Source organism: Leishmania donovani, chromosome 14 (genome assembly GCF_000227135.1).
Source record: "Leishmania donovani BPK282A1 complete genome, chromosome 14".
Classification (NCBI taxonomy): Eukaryota; Euglenozoa; class Kinetoplastea; order Trypanosomatida; family Trypanosomatidae; genus Leishmania; species Leishmania donovani.
Genome location: NC_018241.1, coordinates 445,026 through 472,380, shown reverse-complemented (window position 1 = coordinate 472,380; position 27,355 = coordinate 445,026). Strand labels below are relative to the sequence as shown.

Sequence of the window (27,355 nt, the reverse complement as noted above, 5' to 3'; positions counted from 1 at the left end):
TTTTTTTTTTTGTATATCTTTTTTGTTTTTTTGGTGTTGTGGGGGGGGGGGGGGGGGGGGCGTGCGTGTGCACATCATCGCGCCGCTCGCACACCGAGGCCATATCGGGAGGCATGGTGCACAGCATTCATAGAAGAATATCGTCACACATATATGCCTGCCGCCCGTGTACGGACAAAAAGTGCGGAGCCACTCGCCCCTCCAGCCTCCTGGTCTTACCGGGTGGTGGCGTGAAGGGGAGAGGGGGTCCGGATGAGCGGGACGTACTCGGAAGGCACGGAGAGTGACAATGGCAGTAGAGAAGGGGGTCCATGAGGTCACGGGGCCCGTTCTCGAAGAAAAATGGAAACGAGAAGAAACACTGGCAAGCAGAGCAAAGGTCGCGTTCGGGCTGGAGAAGGAAGCGACGACGCGATCGCGCCCCGCCCCCTCCCTCCCTCCCTCCACCCGTCCTCGACCTCGACCTCGTCGCAGCGGGAGATCCCTCAAAGGTGCACGAGAAGAAAAGAAATACACAAAAAAAATAGAAGGAACCCCCCGCCGAGACAGCTGCACACCCGCCTGCCGGCTTGGGGAGCAGAAGAGAAGATACGCAGGAAAGAGGGCGAGATCGCGAGCGAGAGAGCTCGTCGTCAGCGTTCAATGCCCCAAGGCACGGCTCCACTGTAGGACAATGTGCCTCTATTCTGCGGCAGAAGAGCAGAGGAGCGAGCACGGAGCGACGACAACGATGCGCAGAGACAGCGAGAGAGAGAGAGAGAGAACGAGGACAGACAGAGACATAATACGCGTACGCATGTACATGTAGAGCACCTACCACCCTAAGGGAAGCCACCAAAGAGGGAGGTGGGTAGGGGAGGGGGAGCGGTGAAAAAGAGGAAGAGGGTTGCCCAGAGCGCATTCGACACACATCCGCTACGGAATGCAAAGGCTGCAAGCCTCCCTTTCCCGCCCCGCCCCACACCGCCTCCACCGCCCAGAAAAAAAAAACGGGACTGAACCATCTCAGTTCACACACCCAGAGAGAGAACGACGGGAGAGGAGGTGGCGGAGGCTTGTGTGTGTGTGTCTGCCCTACGGCTTCATCCCCTCCCCCACCCCTCCTCTTTCAAACTCCTGTTGTGCCGGCTGTGGTCGGCGACACTTCTATGTTTGCGTATATATGTGTACCGCTAAGCCGATGCGTACCTTGTCCGTCATGACATGGCGAAGAGCAGGTGCGCGGTGAGACGCGGAGATGGCAGTGACCCCGACAAGGTGTACGAGCAAAATAAGAGGAGCGGGATGTGGGGAGGGAGTGGCTCAAGTCACTGCACGAAGTGGTCAACGGCAAGGAGCTATACGGCAGCAGTGCGAGAGAGACGGAGAGGCGGAGAGGAGCGGAGAGACTCGGTAGAAGGGCACCGAAGGAGGCAGAAGGGAGGGAGTGTAAACGTGGAGCAAGAAAAGGAGCTGGAGCTCTAGTTTCCCTCTGTTTGGTCACCACTTTGGATGGCAGGCGCACGTATTTGCGGGGTGCATCGCGCGAAGACGGCAAGATTACAAAAGAACGCGACCAAAAGAGTGGGCTGCACCCGTCTAACAGTCTCTTGCACATGCAACTGCAACCGTCGCAGCAGCGGGGTGGCGGTGAAAGTGGGAGGAAGAGACAGGTATGAGAAGCAGGGAACTGTGTGTATCCGTGTTAGGGGGGGGGGATGGAGGTGCCACACAAGGTGTGGTTAAAGGAGGGATAGGCCAGAGCAGCGGCACGTTGAGAGAGAAACGTCCGCGCCTGCTTCCTTACTGGCTCTTCAGCGACTTCGCCTTCGCGTGACTCCACTTCGCCCGTTTGAACCTCCGGTCTGCGATGCCGTAGTAAAGTATTTGGGCCAGGATGACGGCGTTGAGCGTGGCGGCGACACCGAACTGAACCAGCAGCACCGCCTTGCCCTTGTCCCACGATACGTTCAGAGACGTCGTCAGGACGCGCGCAACGCCGCCGCCGAAAGCTAGGAAGAAGGTGAGAAAAGACAGCTGGCCACGGCACCGGGTTCGGTAGTTCGCGTAGATCTGCGGCACGCGGCTGAACATGTTGAAAAAAACTTGTCCGCTTAGCACATACTCGTGGATGGTACGCGGCACCTGCCCGCTAGCAAACGCGCACAGCGCCAACAACTCGGTCGCCAGCGCGAGGCTCGCCCTACGCGTCGACTTCTGCAACTTTGCCACGAGCAGCAGCAGCACCACAAGCTGCAGCGTAATAAAAATGTTCTCGCCGCAGTCGCGAAAGGGAAGCCCCTGCACGACGCCCCAGCTGGTCGAAATAATGTACGAGAGCAACTCTATTAAGAGCGAGAGTAGCGAAATGCCATCTGCTTTGTGGTTATGCCATACCTTCAGAATCTGCGGCACCTTTAAAATCGACGACCCCACCACCACCGCGTAGGAGAGGTAGTTCGACACGAGCTCCCGCATGATAGACTCGACAGACATGCTTCTCCTTCTAGTTGCTGTCCAGTGTGTGTATGTGTGTGGTTTTGTTTTGATTTTTCTTCCCGCCTGCGATGCGAAAGCTCAACAACGTCACCTAAGTGCGCACGAGGATGTGGTGGAGAGGCAGAGAATGCGTATGAGTGAAGCGAAGAGGGCACGATCGGACGCGATGAATGCTGGCTTGGCCAGGACGAGTTCACAGGCGGCGTAGGGACAGAATAGCGGTTCGCGCTGGCCGTGCAGCACACATGCGCACGCACACCAGTCGCCATGTACATACCGCACAAAAAAAGCCCGAGAAGTGATGATAGGAGATCACATGAGGAGAAAGTGCAGCCCACTACTCCTCCCCCTCTTTTTCTCTCCTGCCCTGCCCCGCCCCGTATCGACGCCTACGCCTACACCCCGGCAGCAGTGGAGAGCGGTGGCGCCAAGCAGTCGGCGCGTCTCCCTCGTGGTGTTGGCGTTTGGGCATCGATTGTCGGGAAAGTGCGTCGCCTCTCCCTTGTCGTCTTTTTTTCGTTCTTGGGGAACGTGCCGTCACTGAAGGTGACACACACACACACACAAAGAGAGAGCACGAGCAGCAGCACGCGAAGAGAGGGCCGTGAGGAGAAGAGGAAACAGTCCAGCGCCCATCAGCAGTATGCTGCAGCAGAACGGCATCCTGGTCACAGATATCCACGCACTTCCTGCGCCAGGGACACGCAGCTGCGTATCAAGTGCAACATGCGCCCGAGCGTTGTGTAGAAGTCAGAACCATGAGGATGAGATGTATAAGGCGGCTGATATTGCTACCCGAGCTCCCACACACATACACGCAACGGTCATCGCAGGCAGGTGCGCCATCAGTAGTCGCCATATCGCTGCAGCCAATCCATTACCCGCACCGCCTTCTTTACACAGTGGAAGAACGGCTGCGCTTTATTGAAAAAGTGCAGGTAGTCGGCTTGACTTCCGCCGACGGTAACCTCCTCGTTCACGATGTCGCGCATGACGCTGCCGTTGTGCGGGTAGGCAAAGACGATGCGCAGCACGTACTCGGACTGGCCAGCGAATGCGCGCTTTACGAGGCGCGACCAGTGATGCGTGGCCTGCACCGTTGGGGACTGCAGGAGGAAAGCGGCCTTGCGGCGGACGCCCATGTTGAAGAGAGTGTAGTCCTCGACATCCGACTGCTGTAACGTCTGGGCTACGTCGTGAGAGGGGGCCCCGGAGGTGCTGCTCGCGCCGGACGCAGCGGCGACGACGTCACCCTCAGCCCTCCGCACCTCGGATACCTTTGTCAACGTCATCCACGGCCCCGCCTCCGCCGGGTCGTACCACAGCGGGTACGGGTTCCGCACCAGTTCTTCTGTCATCGGGTCTCCGGCGTCGACGAGGGTCACGTGAGCGCGTATGTACTCCCACTCGGCTCGGTAGTGCTCCAGCACGTCAGAGGCAAAGCTGGAGCAACTCGCGCAGTCTCGCCCTCGGCCGCTCATCAGCACGAGCGGCTTTCGGCACAGCGGAGGAAGGGCTGTGGAAGACTCAGGTGAAACATCGCCGACGCGAGGGCTCGCCCGGTCCGTTGGCAGCGTCAGGCGCGGCAGTGCAAGCGTCGAAAAGCAACCCGCATCGCGCAGTGCGCGACGCACCTCGCGCCACGGTGTCATGAATGGCTTCAACCCTGAGTCGTAGTTCAGTGCTCTTTTCATAGCAATGGTGCCCCACGCGTCGGTGCCGCCCGCCTCCTCTTCGCTGCCACCTGCGGACGACTCCGCCGTAGCAGCGCGCACCATAAGCACGCCCGGGACGGCGGTGGCGCGCGATTGTACAGCACACCTGTTTATCTCGCTGCTGCCGTAGTAGAACAGCGCCACGGCGCTCACCGTCAGGTGCGCATCACAGGAAAGGCGCGGCCCATGAGTGTCCCTCCCACGAAGACAAAAGCTCGAAGCGTCAGAACGAGGAAAAAGAAACAGCATGACGACCATCAGCAGCAGCGGGAGGAGATGGGGCGATAACGTTGCCCATCTCCACTCCCCACGCACGCGGCGCTGCATGGTGCGGGTCGCGTGCGCACACCCCTGGGATGGGGCCTGTGCTGGTGCTATAAAGGCGGCCATCAGCCACCTGCGTCGCCGCGGGGAGAGGTGAGGGGAAGCAACTAGTCCTTCACGCTGCTCACAAATATGTTTTTTTTTTTTTTGGGGGGGGGTGATTGTAAAGGCTTTGATGGTAGCATCGCCCCCTCGCCCTGGAGCCCTGCATGTGCTGCTGCTCCAATGATGGTACGAGCATGGAAGATGGAGGGGGTAGTGCGGAAAGAGAAGTGCCCCAACCGAGCAACGTAAAAGAGCTCATGAACGCGTGCGAGATGAGAGGCGGCCAAAGGCACTGACGATAACATTCTGATGCTTGCGTTTTGGGGGCATGTGTGGGCCTGCACACGGCGTCGTTCCGCATCCAGAGAGGTGTGTCGTATCTGAAAAAAAAAAACGGGGCGAGCAACGTAGACGACTCGCGAGACATACATGCAGACCAGTCGTCACACATACATATGCACGCAGCGCATCGGGCAACGCTCACCCACGACGCGTGTACCGCACCTCGCCTCGTACGATGAACAGCCACGCACATGCCGCTAATGGACAGCTTCCTTGATGATCCTCTTACTTTATGTGTCGCTGCTCAATCCTTTACCTTCTATTGAGAAAGAATCGTACAGATCGGAACGCGCACCCGTCCGTGCACAGGCGCAGAGTGAGAGTGGGAGAGTGGGAGAGTGGGAGGAATAAGAGGCAAAAAAGAAAAAAATCAACGGCACTCCGGATGCCCTCGACGCAACCTCGCTATCCAAAAGAGTAGCCTTCAACACACGCATACGCAGCATTCGACCGACCCTGACCATCACGCATGCATCCCTATCATCCACAGCGACCTGTACAACAACAGCGGCAGACATCTCCGCACACAAATCCAAGAAACAAAACGCACACACGCGCACACTCTGCCGCCTTGGCATGGGGGAGAGAACGGCATGAGGCGAACCGCGACACAGGGACAACGCGAGCAACAGCCAAGGGTAGGGACGTGGGGGTGGGGGAGAGAAACCGAGGAGGAGGCTAGAGAAGGCCAGACGAATGGCAGAAGATACGCGCACACACGCGCAGGGCACACACCCGTTATGTGCGCACCAGCTCCCATGCGAAGCAAACAAGCGAAAAGGAAAAAAAAGAACAGAAGCTACAGGAGGAGAAAAAAAAAAACAACATGTGTGAGAAGACGGCGGAGGTGTACACGTAAAGACATGTCGCTGGGGCAGCGTGCTCTCCTCGTCACATCTCTGCGCCTCGCCAGCCCAACGGAGAGACAAAACAAAAAACAAAACGGAGAGAGGCGCAGGAGGAAGCTATGAGACGGCGGGTCAGGTCGGGTGTAGGAAAGAGGAGACGGACAAGGAGAGCGAGCGCCATGGCCGCCGCTGCCACTTGGAAGCAACGCAAAGAAACTATAGAGAGGGAAGAACGCAAGGAGGCAGAGGAGGGAAGAGACAGAGGAGACGGTGGTGCAGCACACGCACCAATGGACAGGGAAAAGAGCCACAAACCACAGAGCAAGAAAGCAACGAGAAAAAAAAACTGAGCGGCATCGCACGGAGCAGCGAGAGACAGAGGAGGAGGAGGAGGAGGAGGAGGGGGTGGGGTGGGAAGAGGTGGTGGCATGGCCCCGTTCAGTTGGCGATAGTGAACCGAGTATTGTTCGTTGCAACACAGCCTGCGTCGACCACCCTTTCCCCTATCGAAAATGGCCCGCCCGCCATCCCTTCCTTCTTTCCCTCCACTCCTCCCACCCACAGCCAGGCGAAGAAAAAAAATCCGAGTTGTCGAGAAGGTGGCGGAAGGGGAGGGTGATGCCCACAACGCACACGCAACACCGTAGGGAAGGGAAACGAGAAGCATCGACAGCAACGTAACATACGCACGCCGAGGGCGAGCACATCATGGCCACAAGCAGCGTTGCGACAGCAAAACAATCGAAAAGGTCACGTGAGCCTTCATGCTCGCTCCTTCGCTTCACTTGTCCTCCGTGATGCGCATGCGTGCAGAGAATACCGAGGCGGGGGAGTTCAAGGATGGGCTGTACAGGGATACAGACGGGCACCAGCACCCCCACGCGTGGAGGAAACAACCCCACAGAAAGAGGCAAGCATCAGCACATGACTTACATGGGCCAACGAACAAATAGAAAGCAAAACAGAAATCAGCAAGCGGAAAGATAGCACAGTTAAGACCTTCAGCACTCTCCTTCTCATCCCTCGTTCTTCTGGTGCCCCCTCCCTCACTCACAGCACCACATCCCTGATGAAGGGGTGCTCCAGCAGCTCCGCGCTTGTCGGCCGCTTCTTGTGGTCGAGCATCAAGCACGCCTCCACAAACGCAATGAATTCCTCATCCACCATGTTCGCAGCGGCCAGCTTCTCGCGCAAGACGCTGTATGGGGCCGTCGTCGTCCGTGGTGGTGGTGGCACCGCCGCTGCCGCCCGCGACTTTCTCGAAGATGCGCAAGTGTGCGGCGCCATGGTCGGGACCGGCGTGTAAAGGCAGTACGGCTCCTCCCCGTCGTCGGTGTCGCCCTTCTCGGGGCGGTCATGCTGCCCATCTGCACCGCCGCCGTACTCATAGATACACCCGAACTTGTTGATGTAGTCGCTTGTGTGACGGCCTTCCCATAGCATGCGCCGCGGGAACGGCGTGCCGCAAACGTACACGATGCGCGCCAGCATCTCTGGCACGGTGTCCGAGGTGAAAAGCACGTCGCCTGTGACCATCTCTACCAAAATCGCACCAAGTGACCATACGTCAATGCGGCCGTCGTAGTCGCAGCCCAGCACCACCTCTGGAGCCCGGTAGCTGCGGCTCTGGATGTAGGAGCTGAGGTGGTCGCTGAGGAAGCAGCTGCTGCCAAAGTCGATCACCTTGACGATGCAGCGGCTGTAGGAGACAAACATGATGTTCTCAGGCTTGAGATCGGTATGTATGAGGTTGAGGGAGTGCACGTACGTCAGCGCCTCGACAATTTGCCGCGTCAGTCGGCGCAGGCGAGGAAGGGTAAAGTAGAACTCTTTCTCCTCCTCCCGGTTGTACTTGCCGTAGTCGTACAAGGTGTCGCGCAGCAGTTCCGTCACGAGCATGACATGCTCCTTGTAGTAGAAGGCGTCGATGAGCCGCACGATATGCGCATCATCAGGGTCTTTCTGGCGGTTCAGCAGCGTCAACAGCCGTATTTCATCAAGCGATTGGTCAAAAAAGTCCTTTGTGTTGTTGATGATCTTCAGGCAAACTTGGCCATACCCCAAAATCCTGCGCTTGGGCTTGAGTCGTGACTTCGTCGCTGTGTTGACAGACTTGACTTGCTGCTTGCTAGCGCTGGCGGTGGTAGCGGTGTCTGACCCCCTGCAAGAGGCAGTAGTCACACCTCCCTTGCCGATGCAAGCCACGTTCTCGGTCCCATCTGCCGGCGAGGCAGTGGCACTGTTCGCATCGTCGTCGTCGACGTCGTCTTCGTACTCGCCCTCGTCGCTCTCCTCGTCCTCGTTGTAGATTGGATCCTGTAGGTCGTAGCAGCGCACCGCACGGCTGAAGGTGGCCTTGCCCAGCATTTGAATGATCTCGTAGCGGCCGGCAATAACGGTTCCAGGCACGATTGGGAAGTTCTTCTCCTCCTCAAAGCCTGTCTTGAACGGGTCCATGATGACGCGCAGGTTGAAAGTCCCCATCGTGGCCGGCGCGCGCTTCTCGCGCACGAGCTGCCGGAAGCGATGGCGACGCTCTTCACGGGCCTTGACAGCGTCGAAGCGGACGTCGCGCTCCACCTCGACGACAAACTCGTACGGAGACGTCGGCTGGAAGGAGGTTGTATCCATCTGCGCAGTGGCTGCAGAGACCTCGGTGTAGTTGCCCGAGTCAAAGTCGCGCTTCGTGATGAGGGCAGGTCCGGCGGCGTTGGAGCTGAGGTGCTCGCCGTTGTGGATGCACTCGTCAAACTGCCGCTGCAGGATCCGCGCCTGCTGCTCCGTCACACCACCGCCATACGGGAACGAGGGAACGCGAAACACTTTCATAGACGGCGCTGTCCGAGCAGCCGCCCTGCCTGTCTTGTTGCGAGTCGCCATCGTCGCGATCGCCTCATCATCGTCGTCAGACGAGTTTGGATGATGAGGGCTGTCCTTGTACTCACTCGCACTGCTGCTGCTGTTGCTATTCCGGTTCTGCTGGCTGCCACTGCCGGCGGTGTTGGTGCGGCGCGTCAGGCCCTCTGGCTTCCACGTCGACGCCACCACCTCGCGGTAAGCGGCGCGGTTGACTGGCTTGAAGAGTACCTGGGTCTTGACCCCGTCGTAGGCAGTGCCGTCATCATCATCCTCGTCCTCATCTGCCTCGAGCATCGCAGTGGGCGCATGGCGGCGCGTTATTGGCGGCTGCGAGTGCAACGCTGCCAAAGACAGCGCTTGCTCATTGTCGCCCTGGGCCGCACCCCCGTCATCGTCGTCGTCCTCTGAGCCCACGTCTGCCACATCCGCGTGGTGCTTCATATCCGCACGCTGGCATTGCTGCTGCTGCTGCTGTGAAGGCACCGCAGGCTGCTGCGTGTTGCGCACAGCGGCGTCCGTCTCCGCTGCTGCAACCGTCGGAACTTCCTCCTTTCCATATTTTTTTCGCTGAGCCGGCGGGAGTTGCTGCGACTGCTGCCTCACGCAGCTCCCGGGCGACAGCGCGGCTGGAATGTCGGTCAGCTGCTCCGTGAGATGTGCCGAGAGCATCTCCGACTGGGAAATGCCGTTCGTCGCCATGGGATCGACGTGCTTGGGGGCGGCGGGCGCCGTCGCGGGTGCCGCTGCGTAGCCGCCGGTGGAAGCGGCCGCGTCTTTGCTCTCAATACTAGTAATGTTCACTGTATCGCCGTTCACGCGGTTTTCAATGGCGTGCATGAGAGCCTCGTACGAGTTTCGCTGCTCGATCGAGCTCGTGCGGCGCCGCGCCGCGTTCGTCGCCTCCAGCATCGACTTGGCGAGGGCCTTGAGCTCCTCAATGACGGACTCCGTGGTCGCCGCAGCAGTGCCGGAGGTGCTGCTGCCTGTGTTGATCTTCGGCTCATTGCCGCTGCCGTTAGCAGTGTTAGCGTTGTTCCCAACCCCGCTGCTGTGGCGGTAGCGACTGGTGCCGTTTGTGGCAGCACCATCGGTGTACGAGGTTCGGGCGATGGTCGGCGCTTGGTTGACAGCTGCACCGCTCCCCTTGATAATCAGGGCATCAGTACCAGTAGAAGTCATTGCAGGGGCAGCGTTAGACGAGGGAGTCACTGAGGTGGTGCTCGCTGGTAATACGTTTCGAGCAGAGTGCTTGCTCGCGTTGTACCCACCGCTCCCCAGAGACGCTGTGACCGCCTGATGAGAGCTCATTCTCTTTCGTTGCACGCCTCTTATGCCAGAAGGAGTGTGCACCGGCTGTAACCCAGAGACACCCACGCCCACAGACACCCACAGAGAGAGAGAGGGGGGAGAAAGAGAGCCCGTGGGTTCGGCTGTGTGTGCGTACGTGCCGCTTGCTGGGGAGCGACGGCAGGAAGGTGGGGGACCGGAGGGGAGGAGAAAGCGAACGCGTCTATTCAATCGCAAAGCCCGAAAAAAAAAAGGAGGGCGCGGAAAAAGATGTAGCGAAAGCGTCAAGAAAACAGACAAAAAAAAAAGGGAGGAGGAGGAAGAGTCAGCTAATAATACTAAAAAAAAAGCGTGCCGTCGATGATGAGAATGTCGGCACCGCTCCTTGTCACGTCCTCACAAGAGGGTCTGTCGGTGCCGGCAGCCTTGCTTGTCCACAAAGAATGTATAGTATGTATGTATATGTGTGTGTGTGTGTCTGTCGGTCGGTCAGTCTGAAGAAAGGCGGAAGATGGTGTGGTGGTCGAGCCTACGACGCCCTCTCTTCGCTTCGTGACTACTCGTTTGTTGCGTCCTTCCCCGCTTCTCTTTTCAGCCCTCTCGTCTCGTTCTCTGGTGGAGGAGAGGCGGGGCGGTGCTTGCGGGGCGGGGAAGAAGAGCAATAGCCCAAGAAACCCAGGCCAGGCCTTTGCTGACACGCCCACGCGCACGCCGACAGCACCCGGCGGACACGCGACAGGGAGACAGAAGGAGCGAGAGTCCACGCGGCAATGGCAAGCAAAGTACACGTGAGTCAGGGAGACTGCCAGGAAGCCGTAAAAAGAAAAAAGAGAAGGGGGACGAGCTGTGGACGCGAGACAGCGGACGCCGAGACACCGCGGGAGGGGAAGGAGCACAACGGCAAAGACACAGGAACGGTGTGGGTGTGTGGCCAGCTGCCCCAAAAGTCGGGAGAAGGAAATGCGGGGACGGGGATGGGGAGGGGGGGGGGGCAAATCGGGTGGGGGAACAATGGAAGACGCGCGGCGAAGCCCGTTCAAGAGAGCGGGGGGAGAAGGGGGAACGGAGGGAGGGGAGAGGGCCAAGGATACAGAGAGGAGGAGGGAGGCGGGGAGAGAACGAGAGCGAGAGAGAGACACAGCCCACACGTGGGAAAGTCCTGCTGTCGTTGTTGCTAGTGCGTGCGTATCGCTGTGTCTTTTCTTCTGGTTTTCCGTTCTTGCGGGGGGAAGGGGAGGTGGAAGGGTGAGTTGTCCCAGGAGCGGGAGGAGGGGGTAGGAGGTGCCTCTCGAAAGGGAATGCGTGTGGGAGAGAGGGGAGAGAGGCTCGTCGACGTTGCTTTTATGTGTATGGTGACTGTGTGTCTGTTGTTTTGCTTTTCGCTTCTACGTACGGACGCACTGTTGGATGAAGAGAATATTATGAGAGAAAGGGCGAAATGAAGAGAGGACTACAGAGGCCCACTTTACACATGCGCGAACGCGCACACATACACATGCCCACGCAGAGAGATGGCTGTGCTTCTCTATCGAGCCCACAAGAGCGAAGGCACATTCAAGTGCACACCCGGTTACGAGGGTCGCTCCGCAGACACGTATTGCTGTGCGCGTGCGGGTGTGGAGGAGGGGACGGGGGGAGAGTGTTCAGCATCCGTCCTCTGCGGCTCGCTTAAGATCCTCATGATCTGTTTTGGTATATACATATATATGTTTTGAAGGAAGTGGTGGAGCGCCCACTACATGGTGTGCAGGCATGCATGCTATTTTACATGAACTCACTCGAGGATGAGAAGTCGCGCTGCTGTCAAAGAGCAAGAGGGGGAGAGAGAAGCGGAAAAGGTGCACACAAGCGCGCGCGCAGGGTGTGTGTGTGTGTTGCTGTGCGTTGATGTAGAGCTTCCTGTCCCTTCTGCTGCTGCTACTGCTGCTCGTGTGTGCGGCGATGTAGTCACGTAAGGGCAAACAAGAAGAGAGGAGAAGGCGAGGAGGAGGAGGGGCGGCGGTGGTGGTGGTGGTTCAGAGAGACTTGACGGACAAAGAAAATGGTGAGGTGTAAAAGTGGGGTGCCGGATCCGCTTGTCGAAAAGGAGAGGGGAATCACACAAGAGAAAAAGAAAGAGGGAAGGAAGGAAGCAGAGCGGCGGGAGGGGGAGAGAGGGCGCGTCCACGTGGGGTGTGAAAGGGGAAGAGTAGGGGGGTGCTGGTGGCTCTGTTTCTCACACACAACGCGGTGTCGGCCCCAACAAAATACATGTTCAAGGAGCCATTGGCGCATATTAAGATACATAACAAGGGGCTGACAGGCAAAGACGCACTGGCACCATCAACGAGGGGCACCAGGTCCCACACCCGCAAGGGGAGCAGAAACGGTGTGTCCCACGGCCAACAACTACAAGGCACCAACGAAACAAAAAAAAGAAAACGCCGGAGGGGGCAGGGGTGGAAGTTGTAAAAAGAGAAGCACTACGGGAACCGCAACAGGGCACCACCGGCCCACGGAGTCGATGTTGACACACCCAACACGCAACCGCCAGCGACAACGCAGGACACCAAAACGAGCAGCTACACGAACGATCTAGAATGCGGCAGATGATATAAAAAGACAACGGCAAAGAGTGCAGGCGCATGTGAGAGGCACGTACGCAAACACACACACAGAGGCAGAGACGTCCCGCCGCGCCCCCTCTCCCTCCAATGTCGCCGTTCGCTACAGATGCCCGGCCACTCCAACGGTACACAAGACGTACGCCAAGCGCCATTGAGGCCCCGCCGCAGCTGCCGGCGAATGGAGCACACCAGCAAATAGCGTAAGAGAGTTTCGCGTAACCCGATTTCTGTTCTCTTATGTGGTTGGAATGCAAGCCGCCCCTTTTGCCGCTTAATCATCCAATGCGCAGAGAGCGGCCACGCCGCGCAATGTCCAGTGGTCGCCTGGAATGCCGTCGAGCGACGGCAACGTCAAGCTGGTCACGTAGTTGGTGGAGACGCCGGTCGTCGACAAGGTGCCGGCGCGTGTGCGCACCTTGTAGAGAGGGCACACGTATGCAGCAGCGGCTTCCGCTGCGGACGCGCTGGGGCCCTTGGCGGCCGACTCCAACCCCATGACAGGTTCGAAGTGGATAATGGGCAGCTCCACAGTGAGGGCACCGGGCGCGGCCTCCACGAGCCCGCCACGTGCTGCATCCCAGCCACAGCCCTCGAGGTAGAGGCCACTCACGTAGGCGCCGGCCTTGGTCGGCGCCTTGCTGCCGGTACCCGCTTCGTAGGAAGCCGTCAGAGCCGACACCTCGGCAGCCTCACTCGGCGCCAGAGCGCGGAAGCGCAGCTGCAGGGAGTCTATGGGCACCTGCAGCGCGCGGCTCCGCGCTTGCAACAACGCAGTGACAAAGCCTTGAGGAAAAAAGACGCCGGAGAGCCAGAAGCTCGGTGGTGGCCCAGCCTCTCCCCAGCGCCGCATGAAGTGTACGCGACGCAGGAGATCCTCCATGAAGGAGCCGAGCGGCTTGAGGGTAAGGTAGCCAACCTGTGCCCACACCTCCGGTACCTGGTTGAAGGCCAGCCGCTGCATCATCAGCTCCAGCCGAGACGTCACGACCACCTCACCCTTGAGGGCGCGAATCAGCTCTGCCAGCGAACTCTGCATTGTGGACAGAAGGCAGTTGTACAGGTCTGTCTCGTGGGAAAGCAAGGTCTGCAACGGCGCAGGGTCCACGACCGCGGTCAGCGCGGTCGTGGTGGTGGTGCTGTGATTGGGCGAGGTCATGCTGCCCAGCACTGCCTCTTTGCGAGGCAGCAGAGGGGGCAGCTGCGCCAGCAACTTGCGGGCCACGGCAGCGACAGGGTTCTCCATCACCTCGTCGCCGCTTGCCTTGGCGTCGTCCTCGCCGTGGTCTCCGCTGGCGCTCCGACGCCGCGCGCTAGTCGCGCCGGTTACGGCCCCGCTGGCGTTCATTAAAACAAGCGCGTCCACAAGTCCCAATGAGAGCTGCTGCTCCACCGACAGAGTAGCGTTGTCATGCAAGCCGAAGCGCGCAGGACTCTCCCCGTTCTCATCCTCCCCATCGCCGTCTTTTCGACTTTCCCGGCCAGCGGTGAAGGTCGCCTCGGCGAGTTGCAGCAGTGCTGCATAACTAACGCCATCCTTGGGGAACGGAGGTGGCGTGATGGTGTCTTGCGGTAATTTTTTCTGCGATGTCGTGCCTGGAGCGTCTGCGTCGAAGAAGCGGCGCGTCAGTACCTGCAGACACAGCGTATCCCACTCGTCCGTCACGCGTCCGCCGAAGTCGAGCGTGCCCAGCATGTAGCACAACTCCTCGGTCGGCAGACCTGCACCGCCGTCTTTGCAGCGATCAAGAGCCGTCTGCAGCGTCGCCAGCCCTGCCTCGAAGTCAGCCATGCCCCAGTCGTAGGAGTTATTCCACCCGAGCGGGCGATAGCGTCGTCGCTCCATCACAGTGCCGTGGTAGAACGCGAGTGTCCAGACAAGTCGCTGCAACTCGATGGAGGGATGCCCGCTTCGCAAGACGGCTGGCGACGACGCAGAGACGGAGGCGTCGTTGGAGTCGGCGTTCCCGACGTCCGCGGCAGAAGCGGTGGCGGCCCAAACATCCGCCACCACGGTACTCCGCAAAGTGCTCAGCACCTTTCCCCGTAGCCCCATCGGCGGCTCCTGCGTGAGCTTCAGGCCTGCCTGAAGCACCAGTGGAGGGAAGCTCGGTGATGGGTTGCTCGTCAACCAGAGTCGGAAGTCGGCGTGTATCTCGCTCGGGTTCATGCTCTCGACGAGCACCTGCAGCTGCGGCATCCATGATGCGTACACATGGCAGTTCTGCAGGTACACCCAGGCGCCCTCGCGCTGCCCCTCCCGGATCATCTGTGTGGCACGCACATCTTGATCTTGCCCGAGAGAGAGCATGTGTTTGCGCCCGGCAAAGCCGTGCTCCTCTGCGAAGCTGAGGAATAGCGATGTCGGGTCTGCGCCGGGTGAAAGAATAAAGATGATCGGCGTCATCTTGGTGCTTTCCAGGAAGGCCTCCTCGAGGTCCAAGGGAGGAGCGATGGTGTAGCGCTGCCCCAGCGTGTCCGCAACGAGCTGAGCCGCCATGTAGTGGAACTTGTTCGGCCGAAGGATCTTCACAGCCATCACGCGGTGCCACAACGACAGGTGAGCCAACGACGCCGGCAGCCGAGTCAGCACCTCCGCACCGTAGGTCTCGGTAAACCACGTCGTCCACGGCAGCGGTCCGTCACCAGAAAGATCCGCGTCGCCGAAGTCGGAAGCGTCCGCCAAGGATGCGATGAAGCTCTCACAAACCTCAGCAAAAGCCTCAAGGCCGCAAATGGCGCCAAAGTCGATCCACGTTCCACTTGACATGTACCCAGGGCGCTGCACCGTCGCACCGTCACTGCCCTCTCCGCCGGCGGCGGCAAAGGCCGGCAGCAGCGCCCGTCCCGCCCCGCCGCAGAGAAACAATTCCCACTCCTCCTTCGTAATCTGGCCCGTGCTGCGTAGCAACGTCGTTGCTAGCACGAAGCTGAAGAGCAGCTTGTGGGGACCGAAGAGGCCGCGGCACAGAACGCGGTAGCTCATCCACGTCACCTCTTCCACGAGCATCACGACGCGCGCCTCCACCTCGGCCTCAGACATCGCCGCAGCAGCCTCTTCTTCCTCCTCAGCGTCCGCGCCAGGCAGGCCATGGTTGCTGTCCGTCGGCGCAAGGCTCAAGTGGCAGTTCTGCGCCCCTCTCCCATTCAAGCTGCCGTTGCCGAGCATCATGGACGAGGCGGAGATCGAGGACGAGCGATGCGGCTGCTGCAATTGCGGTCGCTGGCGCCGCGTGCTGGCCAAGACGGAGACGACCAGGTTCTTGAAGAAGGGCAGCGAGTAGTCGTACATGGGGTCCACCTTGGACATCTGCGTAATCGCGCCGTACAGCAGAGAGCCGCGCACCGCCAGCGGGCGGTACACGTCACGGGTGGCATTGATCGTCTTGTTCGTTTCTTCCACCGCGGCCAGCTCGACGGCGATCTTCTCGGACGTCACCTTCGAGGTCTGCAGCGCCTGGATGAGCTCGGCATTGTCCAGGACGTCACCGGTGGCGTCGCTCAGCTGCTGCAGGACCTGCGCCTCGAGAGCTGCAATCTCCTCGCGATTCGCCGCGATCGAAATAACGCAGCGATCACCGCGCTGCTGCAGCGACGCCCGCTCTGAGCCGACAATGTCGGCGAGCAGCTGCTCCTCCAACCCCTCCCGTGTCACCGTGAAGTCGATCACCGTCAGCTTCACCTGCAGCTCCGGCGTCAGCACGGGGTTCGCGAGCTTCGTCGTAATGTACAGATGGAATCGGTCGTCGTAGGTGACCTCGCGGTCGCCAAGTGTGATGACATCGCGACCAGCCACACGGTGCACTTGCTTCAGCAGAATCGGATCCAGTGCTGCGTCGAGTGTCTCGCCAACATCCTCCAGAAGCACCGCCTGTCCCTTCTGAACGGCGTTCTCTATCTGTCGCATGAAGTTCGGACTGTTCAGCTTCAGCTGCAGCAGGCCTGCAGCGCCGCTTGAGCGACTGCGCTCCAGCTTTCGCACAAATGCATTCGCCTGCCCCTGCGGATCGATCATGTAGCAGCACTGCGTCGTCCTGTAAAGGATCGTAGCGTTCTGAATGGAGTACGTGTCACGCGGCAGGGACTGTAGTGCCCACTGCTGCACCGTCGCCTCCGTCTCAATGCCCTCGAGGGAATAGGTGGCGTCGAAGGGGATGTGCAGCGCCGCGCACTCCGAGCGCCACTGCTCCACCAGAACCTCTCGGTAGTCCAGCGGAAAGGGGCCGAGGTAGCCCACGCAGCCGGCGGCCAGAGCCGCAGTCCCCTCCACGCAGCCCAGCTGCGTCTCCAGTTTCGCCAGCGCCTCCTTCCAGCGCACACGCTCGGAGGCGAGTCCGGAGATGAGCTGATCGGCGCGCACGAGTCGCGCCATGGCGGTTTCTATCTGTCGCTGGAAGTGATCAGCCTTCTCCTGCGCCGCAGCAGCCGCAGCCTGTAGGTCGCTAATGTGGTTGAGCACCTTCTGCAAAGCCACCTGCTTCGCCTGTAGCTCCTTGCGTGCCACCTCCACCTTCTTCTCTGCCCCCGCCAGCCGCGCACGCTTCGGCGCAATCTCCTTGGCGACGAAGTAGTACTTGTACATGGCATGCACCCACATGCACATGGATCGGCATGGCAGCGACGTCTTCTCGATGATGTCCGGCACGAAGTCAGGATCCTGCACGAATACGGCGAGTTTGCGAATGCACGCGGCGGTGATAGAGTCGCGTGGGTACCCTGTCAATCGAGAGATGAAGTCAAGCTTTCCGAGGCATGTCTTGGCGCTCGCCCAGCCATCCTTCTCGCCCAGCAGCACAAGCACGGCATTCATCGTCTTTTCCACGTTGCTCGGCGGCGTCGTGAAGGTTTTGATTTCTTGAATGTCCTTGGCGCTCAGCGTCTCGAGTGCCTGCTTGGCCGCCTCGAGGGCCGGTAACGCCTGCTGCAGCCCCTCCTCGCATTCGCGGCGGATCGACTCCGCCTCATTCATGAGTTGCAGCGCCGTCGCCTCCTCCTTGGACTGCGCCTCCTTCATCTGATTCGCCTCGAGCTGCTCCACAGCCAGTGTCTGCTTCTGCTCCTCCACCTGCTTCGCCGCAGCTGCCAGTCCAGGCTGCATCTCGCGGATCTGTTGCTGCAGCTGCGCAATCGTCGACTTCGCCGTGTCGAGCTTCTTCAGTCCGTTGCGGTATCGGTTGGCGCTGGCCTGCAGATCGCGCCGCAGCCGCCGGCCCATCGTGTTGTAGAGCGTGAGCACCGCCAAGTAGCTGGTCGGGGTCACGTGGGTGCGCCGCCGATGCTGCGCGTATAATCGCTCTGCCGCGTCCTTGACGGTGGACTGCAGGAAGACCATGAGAGCGCTCAGCTGGTCCGTGCCGGGCCCCGCGGCGCCATCTCGAGCAGCACTCGAGAGCGTCGACTTCGCCACGGCGCGGAGGGCCTCCTGCGGCCACTCCGAGAACCAGTCGATCGTAGTGCAGTTCACCAGCGCAGGAAACATGCGCAACCGATCGCGGAAGACGCCACTCATCGGGGACATGCACAGGCACAGGTGGAACCGCTCGCGACTCTGTGAAACGAAGTACTCGTACACACTAGCGCGCGTGTCGGGGCGACCGGAGGCGAGCGACGCCTCGCGGCAGCACCGCACAATCGTCTCCATGTCCTCCAGCCCCATCATCCCCGGCACCTCGCCGGTGTTAAGAAGGTTGTTGATGTCTTCCAGCATCTCGCTATGCACCAGCTGCGAGTCCGAGATGACAAAAACCACCTCCTTGCCCCGTGCGCCGCTATCTAGCAGCACCTTCCGCACCTCGTCTCGGAACTCCTCGATGCCGTAGTTGCGTGCTATGTGGACCGTTTGCACGTCCATGTTCATCATAAAGGCGGCGAGGCGGCAGAGCGATGAGCGGCCGCTTCCGCCGACGCCGACGAGCAGCGCATGGCCGCGCGGCTGGCTCACAATGCGGCAGATGCGCGACAAGTGCTGCACCGCTTGGTCGAAGAAGACCAAATTCATGGGTGTGGTGCTCTGCGTGTTGTACTCGGCCAAGTGCTGCTGCGCCACCACCTGCAGCGACGTGTCTTGGCCAATGCGCTGGTAATCGCGGTTGACCCAGGCACCATAGAAGATGGTCCCGAGCTGTACAGGATCTGGGGCGGGCAGTGGAGACGGCACGGGCTGCGTCCCGTCTGTGTCGGCCGCGTCTGCGTTAGCGGCCGTGACATCACCGCAGAAGTGCTTTTCGATCACCTCGGCACAGCAGCGCCACCACCAGCCGCGATCGGTGTCGTCGATCAGGCGATCGTGGAAGACACGAGACGCCTCGTGGCTCCAGAGGTCGATGAGGGCCTGAGGAGATGCGCAGTGAGCGGGCTTGACCTGTAGAATGCCCTGAAACACCTTGCTGACGTCTCGCAAGTTGAAAGTGCAGTGTGTCTTGTCTGGGGTGGGCAAACACTCCACGGCGATGCGGCGATACGCTTCCAGGGTGCTGTCGACTACGGCGTCCGCCAGAGCGGCCACCTCGGTCGCAAAGCCGCGCGCGTAGAAGAAGCCCTTCAAGATGGCGGAGAAGATGGACCTCATCGACGTTTCCGTTAGCTGTGGGGCGCAGAAGCAGAGCAGCTTCGATGTGAAGCGAGGTGTCATCTCGTTCTTGCCGCCGCCTGGCTCGCCACAGCAGGCTATCAGCATCGTCTGTACCACCTCCTTGAAGAAGAGCCGCTTGCGATCGTAGAAGCCGCCCTGCGTAATCATCTGCCGCAGCAACTCCACAGGCGGCGCCGCCCCGTACTCCTCCAGCTGCGGCACATTGCAGTCGTCGATGACGGCGATCATCATGGTCTTGCCGGACGGAGCGCCAAACTCGCGGTCGCCCTTGCGCCGCGTCAGCTTCATCTCAATTGTGTTCTGCAGCGCCTGCGCGGATGTCTGGGCGGACAGCGTGAAGCGGAAGGCCGCCGTCGAGCTCGCGGCGTCCTCGGTGTGCAAGGTCTGCAGCAGGTAGCTGTTCACTGTGGACGACTTGCCGGTGCCCGTCAAGCCGTTGAGCAGCATGTGATGATGAGTGGTTGTGGCGCTGCGCAAGAGATACTGCAGCGCGGCCGTTTGCTCCGTCGGCACGAGGAGGTCGAAGTAGGAGACGCTAGCGTTGTAGTGGAACTCCGGTACCATCTCTGACCAACGCCGCCAGTCACCAATCTCGTAGTCAACGCCGTAGTCGAACACACCACATCCCTCGGCCTCGGCGTCCGCGGGGAAGTTGAGCGCCCCTTTGCGGACCAGCGGCAGCATCGCTGCCGCGAAGCGTGCGCGCGTGGTTTCCGTCAGGTTTCCGCCAAGGCCCCAGGCACAGCTTTGCAAAAACAGCGCATCGAAGACGGCGTCTCCGCGCACGAGGACGGCAGTGCGTGTGACACGCGAGCTGCGGCGGCGAGAAAAGCGCCGTAATGTGGAGTCGGTTGACTGTCGCGACGCACCGGAATCGAGCACGAACGCTGCCGCGTCATCGTGCAGCTGTTTTTGCTGCTCTTGCCGATCCTCTTCCATCACGCCCTGTAGGTGCTGCACAGCTGCCTTCATCAAGTAGAAGAGGTTCAGCGTCAGCTGTGCGTTGCAAGTGCCGATGTACTCCTTGCACTCCTCTCGAACGACCTGCAGCAGGGGTGGTACGAGAGACCCGCAAAGCTGCAGGAAACGGTCGTGGCGCCATTGGGCCCTCAGCTCCTGAGCGGCTGCCTGGGAAAGACTTTGCAGCAGCGGCGACCATCCACCGTCAACGCACTCCTCGTCCACGTAGACCATGCCGCAGCGCGACACTGTAGCAGGTGACGCGACACGCAAATCCTGCACCTCGAAAAGGAGCGAGATGGTGTCAGGGATGCGAATACGCTCCCCATTCACGAGGCAGAGCATCTTGCTGTCGTCGAGCACGGTGTTCAGGTTCTCAACCCACACGGCGTCCACCGGTCCATCGAAGATGACCCAGTGCCGCGTCGCCGCGCGCCCGTGCTGCGCTGCGCTCTGCTTCACCAGCTCGCGCACCATGGCAGAGAAGACCCCGTCCTGCCACTCACGGGTGAGGGGATTCACGTCGCCGTACAGCTCCGTCATCGAAATGGCCTTTGGGTTGCAGACCGTGGCGTGGGTGGCGGTGAAGTACGACTGACACCGCGCATCGAGTGCACGCATGGAAGCGGCAAGGGTGTGCCTCCGCGTCGCGGCCAGCCCGCCTTTGGCACCTGGGTTGCCGTTGCCGCTATCACCACCCTCGGCTCCCGGGGCAGGGGTCATGTCCAGCACCCGCCCAAGGCGCGTCAACACCGACGCAAGAGTGTCGCGCACCGTGGTCTTGCCCGTCATGGTGTGACCCACCAGCATCAATCCATGACGAGTCATGAGGGTGTCGAACAGCTGCTGCGTTTTGAAGAGCAGCCCCTTCGTGGGCTGCAGCCGCATCTGAGCCTCAGGGCTGGACGGAGACGTGTGCACAAGCTCCTCTGTCAAGAAGCGTTTCGCCTCGCTGAGGATAACCTCACTGACCGATGCCGGGGCCACCTCCACGATGGTAGGAAAGAAGTCGTGCAGCAGCGCCATGAAGAGGTGACGATCGTCCACGAGGAATTTGGGCAGGTTCGCCTCGCGAATGGCACGCACGAGCAGCAGCTCTTCGTCCGAATCCGGGTCAGCGCGCTTCAGTCGCCCGGCGAGGACGAGAATGCTCTTGACAGCGCGCATGCCAAAGTCGTAGTGATCCTGCTTCGACAGCTGCTGCGACGCCAGCGAGTAGAGACGAATCATTTTGGCCGCGAGTGACTGAGCCTTGCCGTAGCCTTCGGCGTAGAACATAATTTCGGCAATGAGGGCGTAGTTCGGGATCATCATGCATACGGGTCGAAAGAGAGCCTTGAGGTTGTCGGGCAGCTCCGTGCGCCCGGCGTAGCCGGGGTTCATGGTGATGAAGACGCCAAAGTTGGTGTGCAGCTTGATGTGATGGCCCTCGAACTTCATAAAGGTCTGCCTCTGCGTGATGGCAGTGGTGATGTCGAGCATCTGCTGAGCCACCACGGAGAGCACTTCGAGTTCGATACGGTTGAATTCGTCAAAGCACGCCCACGCGCCGGCCTGCGCCAGCCCTGCGAACATTTGGCTCATCATGCGGTAGTCAAGACCGTCGGAGCAGTTGAACACAACAACGGTTCGAGCAAGAGCCTTGCCCAAATCCTTGACAGACTCCGTCTTGCCGGTCCCGGCCGGGCCCTGCGGCGCAGCTCCCTTCTGCATGTGTAACGCCGCCGTGCATGTCAAGAAGGCGCGCTCTGTGAGTGGAGTGATGACGAGGCGCGGTTGGTTGCCAAGGTACTCATAGCCGTAGGGGAGCTCCGCCGCGCCGTGCCGAACAAAGCAGTCGGCCATCTCTGCAGCACCGCCGGGCCCATGCACGCTAGTCGGTAGGCCGTAGTAGAAACGCAGCTGCTTCTGCCACCCGAAATCGAGCACTGAGCTGCATGGATGCGGCGCCGCGCTAGGGGAGTCAGCTGCCAGGTCCGCGCAAACGTCTCGGCAGTGCACATCAACCACTATAAGGTTGGATACTACGGTGCGCTGCAACGCAGTGAGAGAAAGCTTCACGAGCTCCACCGTCTGGAGAAGCTGCTCGCCAAAGCGGTCCTGATACGACGGCCACGCAGAAGAATCCCCGCTGCCGGTCGCCGTGATGACTTCCTCCACCTCACTGGTCCACATGATTTGGTCAACTGTCGCCACACACTGCGCCGGGTGCTCAAAAAACCACTTTGTTCGGTGTTCCGTCGTGTACCCACGCAGGCACGCGGCCAGGCAATCAAACAGCGTCGCCCGCATCGCGCGCTCGACATCGTTCAGCCAGCTCTCCACGTTGCCTATCACTTTGACGGGATGCGTGAACGGCACCTCCTCGCCCTCAGAGCTCCGCATGGCCACAATCGTCTTTTCATCCGCGAAAACCAGAGCCTTGATGTTGTCAAAACACTTTTGCAAGTGCGGCTGCACTGCCAGCGGGTTGCGAGAGTCGGACAAAATTGACAGCAACTCGTCATTCGAGAGAAAGTAAAACCGCGGGAATGCCACACGCTTCGTCTCAAGGTATTCATCAATCTTCTTCTGAATACACTCCAGCTGGTAGGTGCACTTTTGCAGCTTCTTCAGGGTGTCGCCGTTACCTTCGAGGCACAGCGGCGCCATATGTGGGTCTTCGGAGCAGCGCTTCATCAGTGAGCCGAAAAAGCGGTCGGCGGAGGAGAACAGAAGAGACTCGTCTGGGAGCTGGCGCTTAATGTCGTCACTCGTGAAGATGAACTCCAAATACATCCATGTCTTCTGCACCCCAACCCACTCCATGAGAACGGAGTGAATCAAACTAAGCTTAGCCTCCCACTCCTTCATCTCCGTCAGGACGGGGGCAAGGTACTTGGAGGTAAGACACGTCTGCACCACGATTTGCTGCTCTTCGAGCTCCTCCAGCGTTGCATCAACGGCGTCCACGACGAACGCGTTTGACCGCCCGCCATAGGGAACAACCACGAACAAGTGATTTGCCCAATAGTTCTGCAGCTTCTTGAGCTGCTGCTCCAGCTCGTAAATGCCTACGGCACTGGAAACAACCTCACGCACAGCTGCTGAGTGCTCGTCTGCCATGAGACCGGCCGCCTCCAGGGAACGCAGCGTGCGTTTTGCGGAGGGAATGGGTTGTATGCTCGTATTCTGAAACAGCTGTAACCAATGCGCTTCCTTCAACGCCGGGTTGCACAACTCAACGTACATGGGCACATTGGCCTTTTCAACCGCAAGTGACTTTACTAAATAATCGGCGGTGCCGCCCGGGGTACTTTTTTGCGCCTTGAATGCGCGCTGAAACAACGAAACTATCGTGTCCTTAAGCTCTTGTCCGTCAATTTCTTCCACAGTCTTTGTATCAAGGCGGCGTCGCAAATCGGTGACTTCCTTATGCACGTTCCACAGCTCCACATATTTTCGGTGTTCATCCTCGGCCACGGCGATCTCCGACCAGTTGAACGTCGGCATTTCTAAAACTCGTGCATACATGTCCAGCTGCTTTGCCTCGCTATTTGCCTGCACGAGTTCATCGCGAACATCCTCCAGCTTTTGCGTAACCGGCGCACCAATTTCGTTTGCTTTTTCATTGCTGCACTCACTCGCCAGTCGCTTTGTCGTGCTTGTGGCACACGCGATGATGCGGGTGTGCTCGGCAAGCAGCATTTCCTTGATCCTGCTAGAATTCGAAAGGTAGTATTTTCGAGCCTCTGTTACTGCGCACTGAAACGGAACACGCAAGACGGACGAGTAATCCACCTCATCACTAATAACGCCTGCGTTGGATTTTTCGCGCAATTCACATAGCAATCGATGTAGATTTTGTATATCCACCACATTGTTGGAGAATTCGTCGAAAATGGACCCCGAATCTTGCAGTCCTAAATACCAATTGATGAATTGGCCGAGGGTTATGTCTGGAAGGCTGAGCTTTCCCACCCAAGAATCGCATTCTGCCTTCAAGTAACGGAAATTCAGCTTGATAAGCTGCCCCAGGGCTGCTTCGATGTCGACCAAGACGCCTTTAAGCTGGGCAACCAGCTTCTGCAGTGTCTTGTCACATTCAACGACAATTGTTCCGTAGGTTCGATTCGACAGCTTCATAATTTCGCTTTGTGCTTTGTAAGCCCTTGTTGCGTAGCCACGGATTTCGGACTCTGTTATGGACACCAAAAGCGAATCTTCATGGGACAGAGTGCTGTCCCAGTTCATCGAAACGTCCTGCCACTCGGCTAAAAATTGCGACACGGCCACAAGCGGCTCGTAGGACGACAGCTTGCTTTTTGCCTCATCGTAGTCCGCCTCAATAAGCTGGAGGACTCCTTTTTTGTAGATGGAGATGAGGGCATCGCCGAGCAGCGCGCTGCGTACAGTTGCTGTCTTCATCATAGTCGTAAACGGCTTCAGAGCCTCAGACCCGACGCACGTCGGTAAACCGGAGAGCAAATCGATGCACTTGTTCATGGCTGCTTCAGCCGTTTTGGTCACATGCTCTTTTGGAGGAAACAGAGAAAGCTCCTTGCGGCCCTCGACTATGCATTCCACCCGAAACCGCCAACGCAAGATTGCCGCTCGTCTTCGAACTGCGCCTTCCAGGTCAAAAAAGGTAGAGCATGCCTGCTGAAACGTGCTTTCGAGCTGAAAATGATGCACCAGTCGAATATAAGAAGGAAGCTTTTCGTAATCTACGACCAGGCGCTTTTGCTCCCTTTGCCGTTTGAGGAGCTCCTTTGCAGTTACGTCTTTGTTGACGCATCCCGTAGCACCCGGGTATTTTTCGATCACTCGCATTGTCGAGACAAGTTGTGTGACGCTTTCCACCCGCTCCGAAACTACACTCAAAATGTCTAGCAGGAGAGATGCAAATTTCCGCTGGAGCGATTTCCCGTAATCATCCTGCATTTCGGCAAACTCGTCGGTTGAGAGCCCGGCAGCATTGCCTTTATCGCCGCTAATTTGCAAGGAAAGAACTGTTTGGAAGCCTTCCGTGACAGGAGTCCACTGAAAATCAAAGGCTTTTCGCCTCAGTGCAATCAGATCCTTTTGGAACGTCGGTGTTGCCAATAGAAGTCGTTTTGAGAGAACTGCACGAATTCTCTCAAGTTTTGTGCGTCGCGCACTCTCTAGGAGGCGTAGGAGAGCTTTGTGAAGAATGTAATTTCTGAAAAAAGCAAATTTACAGATTCTGTTGAAGCACTTTGCTTCTAGCAGCCACTGTTCCAAGGTCGCGACTACGTTGTACTCCCCGTCGCGCCGATTGACGTGAATCACGTGATCCTTTGTCACAACGTAGTAGTTCATCGGACGGTTATCACGACATATTGTGCGAATGTGGTACGGCTCGAAGTGAAGGCCCGCGTCAACTCGTGCAAAAAACATATGGGTGATGGGTGGAAGCGCGATGCCTTGCGCTTTTACATCAGCAACAATGGAGAAAAACTTCTGCGCATCCTCGACTGTGTTCAAGGGCAGCTCCTTTAGTTCTTGAATGATCTTTGTGGACATCATTTTTCACTGCTGCTTGTATGCGATTGTGTACGACAAAAATCCTCGTCCACCTTTGCGCATATCACCCATCAGCAGTAAAATCAAAAAAAAAAGGAACACAAGGCCAGGACAAATAAAGTCATAGAGAGCTAAGAGTTTTGCAGCACATAGGGAAAAGACGCTTTCGGGAGTGAAAAAGCGGTACCTCTCTGGTAACACGCGATTTCTATAGCTGTTTCCTACCAGCCTTGCCGTTAAGAGGGGGTCGCGGGTGCGCTTAAACCAAAAGTACTCCGGTAAGGCAAAAGGCTACACATAAACAGCCTCAGTCTGAACTCATCACTCACAGCACTAAATTTTTCCCTTAACCTGTTTGAAAACAAAAACTTCTATTCTCTCTCTTGGATACACAATCACCTTTGGGAGGGTCGCGAGACGCGACATTGGCATACACATCGAGACTGTGGCGAGCAAATGTCTTGAGGCTTAGAGGCGCACCCTCATATAAAGGTGCTTCTGTCAGAATCAAGTTCTGAAAGTCATAAACGTATTTTTTGTCGTTTTCTTTATTTCCGCGCCTGCTGTCACGCTAGTTTACCCGCAAGCAGGTCGATCTTTATCAGGCACAGTAGGTCAAAAAAAAAAAACGTACTTCGGCATGGCTCTCTAGAATGATTTTCGCAACACATGTTCGTAAAGGCTGCTGAACAGCGAAATACAGAAAAAGCAACTCGATGTCATTTTCAGTCAGTGCCGCTCTTGATCGCTGTCGAGCTGGCTCGATCCATGAGCAATGAGTTAAAATGGCGATCGTGCAAATGCTAGTCGTAGGCTTCACTGGCGAAGTCCGACACCATGGCGAGAGGGAGCAGCCGTTCCTCTTTCCATCAGCGTCGACCACTGTATTATCATGTCTGAGCTGCGTCTACGTGCAATGCACGACCTTTTCGACGACACCACACAATGCTCAGTGTGTCCAGAGAGCTCGCTCTTTCCCTCTGTGTCAACTCAAACCCGTTGATGTGGCCCTTTCCCAGCAAGTACCTCAACTTGGCTTCTTCTTCAAACCCCCGCCCCCTCCTCGTTTGACCTCCATATAGCGTTATCGTCATGAATTTATTCAAAGCGGCGATCACGGCTGTGAAAAATGGTATTTAGAGGTTTCGTCATTACATTCTCGATTTTTAGCTCACCGAACCGCAGATTATGTGCCTCTACACCTTGACGAAAAGCCCTGCTGCGGTCTCTCTTCTGCCCTTCCACGCTCTTATTTAACGAAACAGGGCGCCCCAGCGTGACGTTAAGCTCCAGTATTCACCCTGAAGCTGAGCAGCCCCTTCACCGTGCCAGCCACCGCGCCACTTCCGGTGGTGACAGTGTCGAGCACCTGCGACGTAAGGGTGTGGGCTCCGTGCGATTTAGCGCCACTGAGGTTGGCGGTGAGGCCGTGGGATGGCGTTGCGTTGGAGCTGCATGCGACCGTGAACACGTTTGCACGACTCGTATGATGGGTAAAGCGTCTGCGCGACTCCAACGTACGCCACGCGGCCATGGCTGCCTACCGGTGCCGGGAGCCTGTGCCGCGCCGAGAGGGGGGAGGGATGCAGCACGTGCGCCCGGCATGATGGGGGAGCGGCTGTGAGGCGACCTGCGAGGCGGGCGGGTAGCGCCTGAGGCAGGGGCCGTGCTCCGATGAGCGGATCGGCATTTTGCTGGAAGGCGTCTCCACCGCTGCGCCGCACCACGCGATAGGCAGGAGCAGAGTGGATTTTGACCTCGTGTTTTGCTGCAGGG

The 27,355-nt window shown here is 58.7% G+C and overlaps 4 protein-coding genes across 4 annotated transcripts; all 4 read right to left on the bottom strand.

Annotated features, from left to right (window-relative positions):
* Positions 1-1,782: 1,782 nt before the first annotated feature.
* LDBPK_141160 (hypothetical protein, conserved) lies at positions 1,783-2,475 on the bottom strand (the record flags this gene model as incomplete). The annotated part of the gene is made up of 1 exon (XM_003859435.1): positions 1,783-2,475. One exon carries the CDS (start codon positions 2,473-2,475, stop codon positions 1,783-1,785), a length of 693 nt encoding a protein of 230 aa, XP_003859483.1.
* Positions 2,476-3,323: 848 nt separating this feature from the next.
* On the bottom strand, positions 3,324-4,520 carry LDBPK_141150 (hypothetical protein, conserved; the record flags this gene model as incomplete). Its single annotated transcript, XM_003859434.1, has 1 exon — positions 3,324-4,520. The coding sequence occupies one exon, from the start codon at positions 4,518-4,520 to the stop codon at positions 3,324-3,326; it is 1,197 nt and encodes a 398-aa protein (XP_003859482.1).
* A 2,282-nt stretch (positions 4,521-6,802) lies between these two features.
* Positions 6,803-9,520, bottom strand: LDBPK_141140 (protein kinase, putative; the record flags this gene model as incomplete). The annotated part of the gene is made up of 1 exon (XM_003859433.1): positions 6,803-9,520. The coding sequence occupies one exon, from the start codon at positions 9,518-9,520 to the stop codon at positions 6,803-6,805; it is 2,718 nt and encodes a 905-aa protein (XP_003859481.1).
* Positions 9,521-12,775: 3,255 nt separating this feature from the next.
* LDBPK_141130 (dynein heavy chain, putative) lies at positions 12,776-25,582 on the bottom strand (the record flags this gene model as incomplete). Its single annotated transcript, XM_003859432.1, has 1 exon — positions 12,776-25,582. One exon carries the CDS (start codon positions 25,580-25,582, stop codon positions 12,776-12,778), a length of 12,807 nt encoding a protein of 4,268 aa, XP_003859480.1.
* Positions 25,583-27,355: the final 1,773 nt, after the last annotated feature.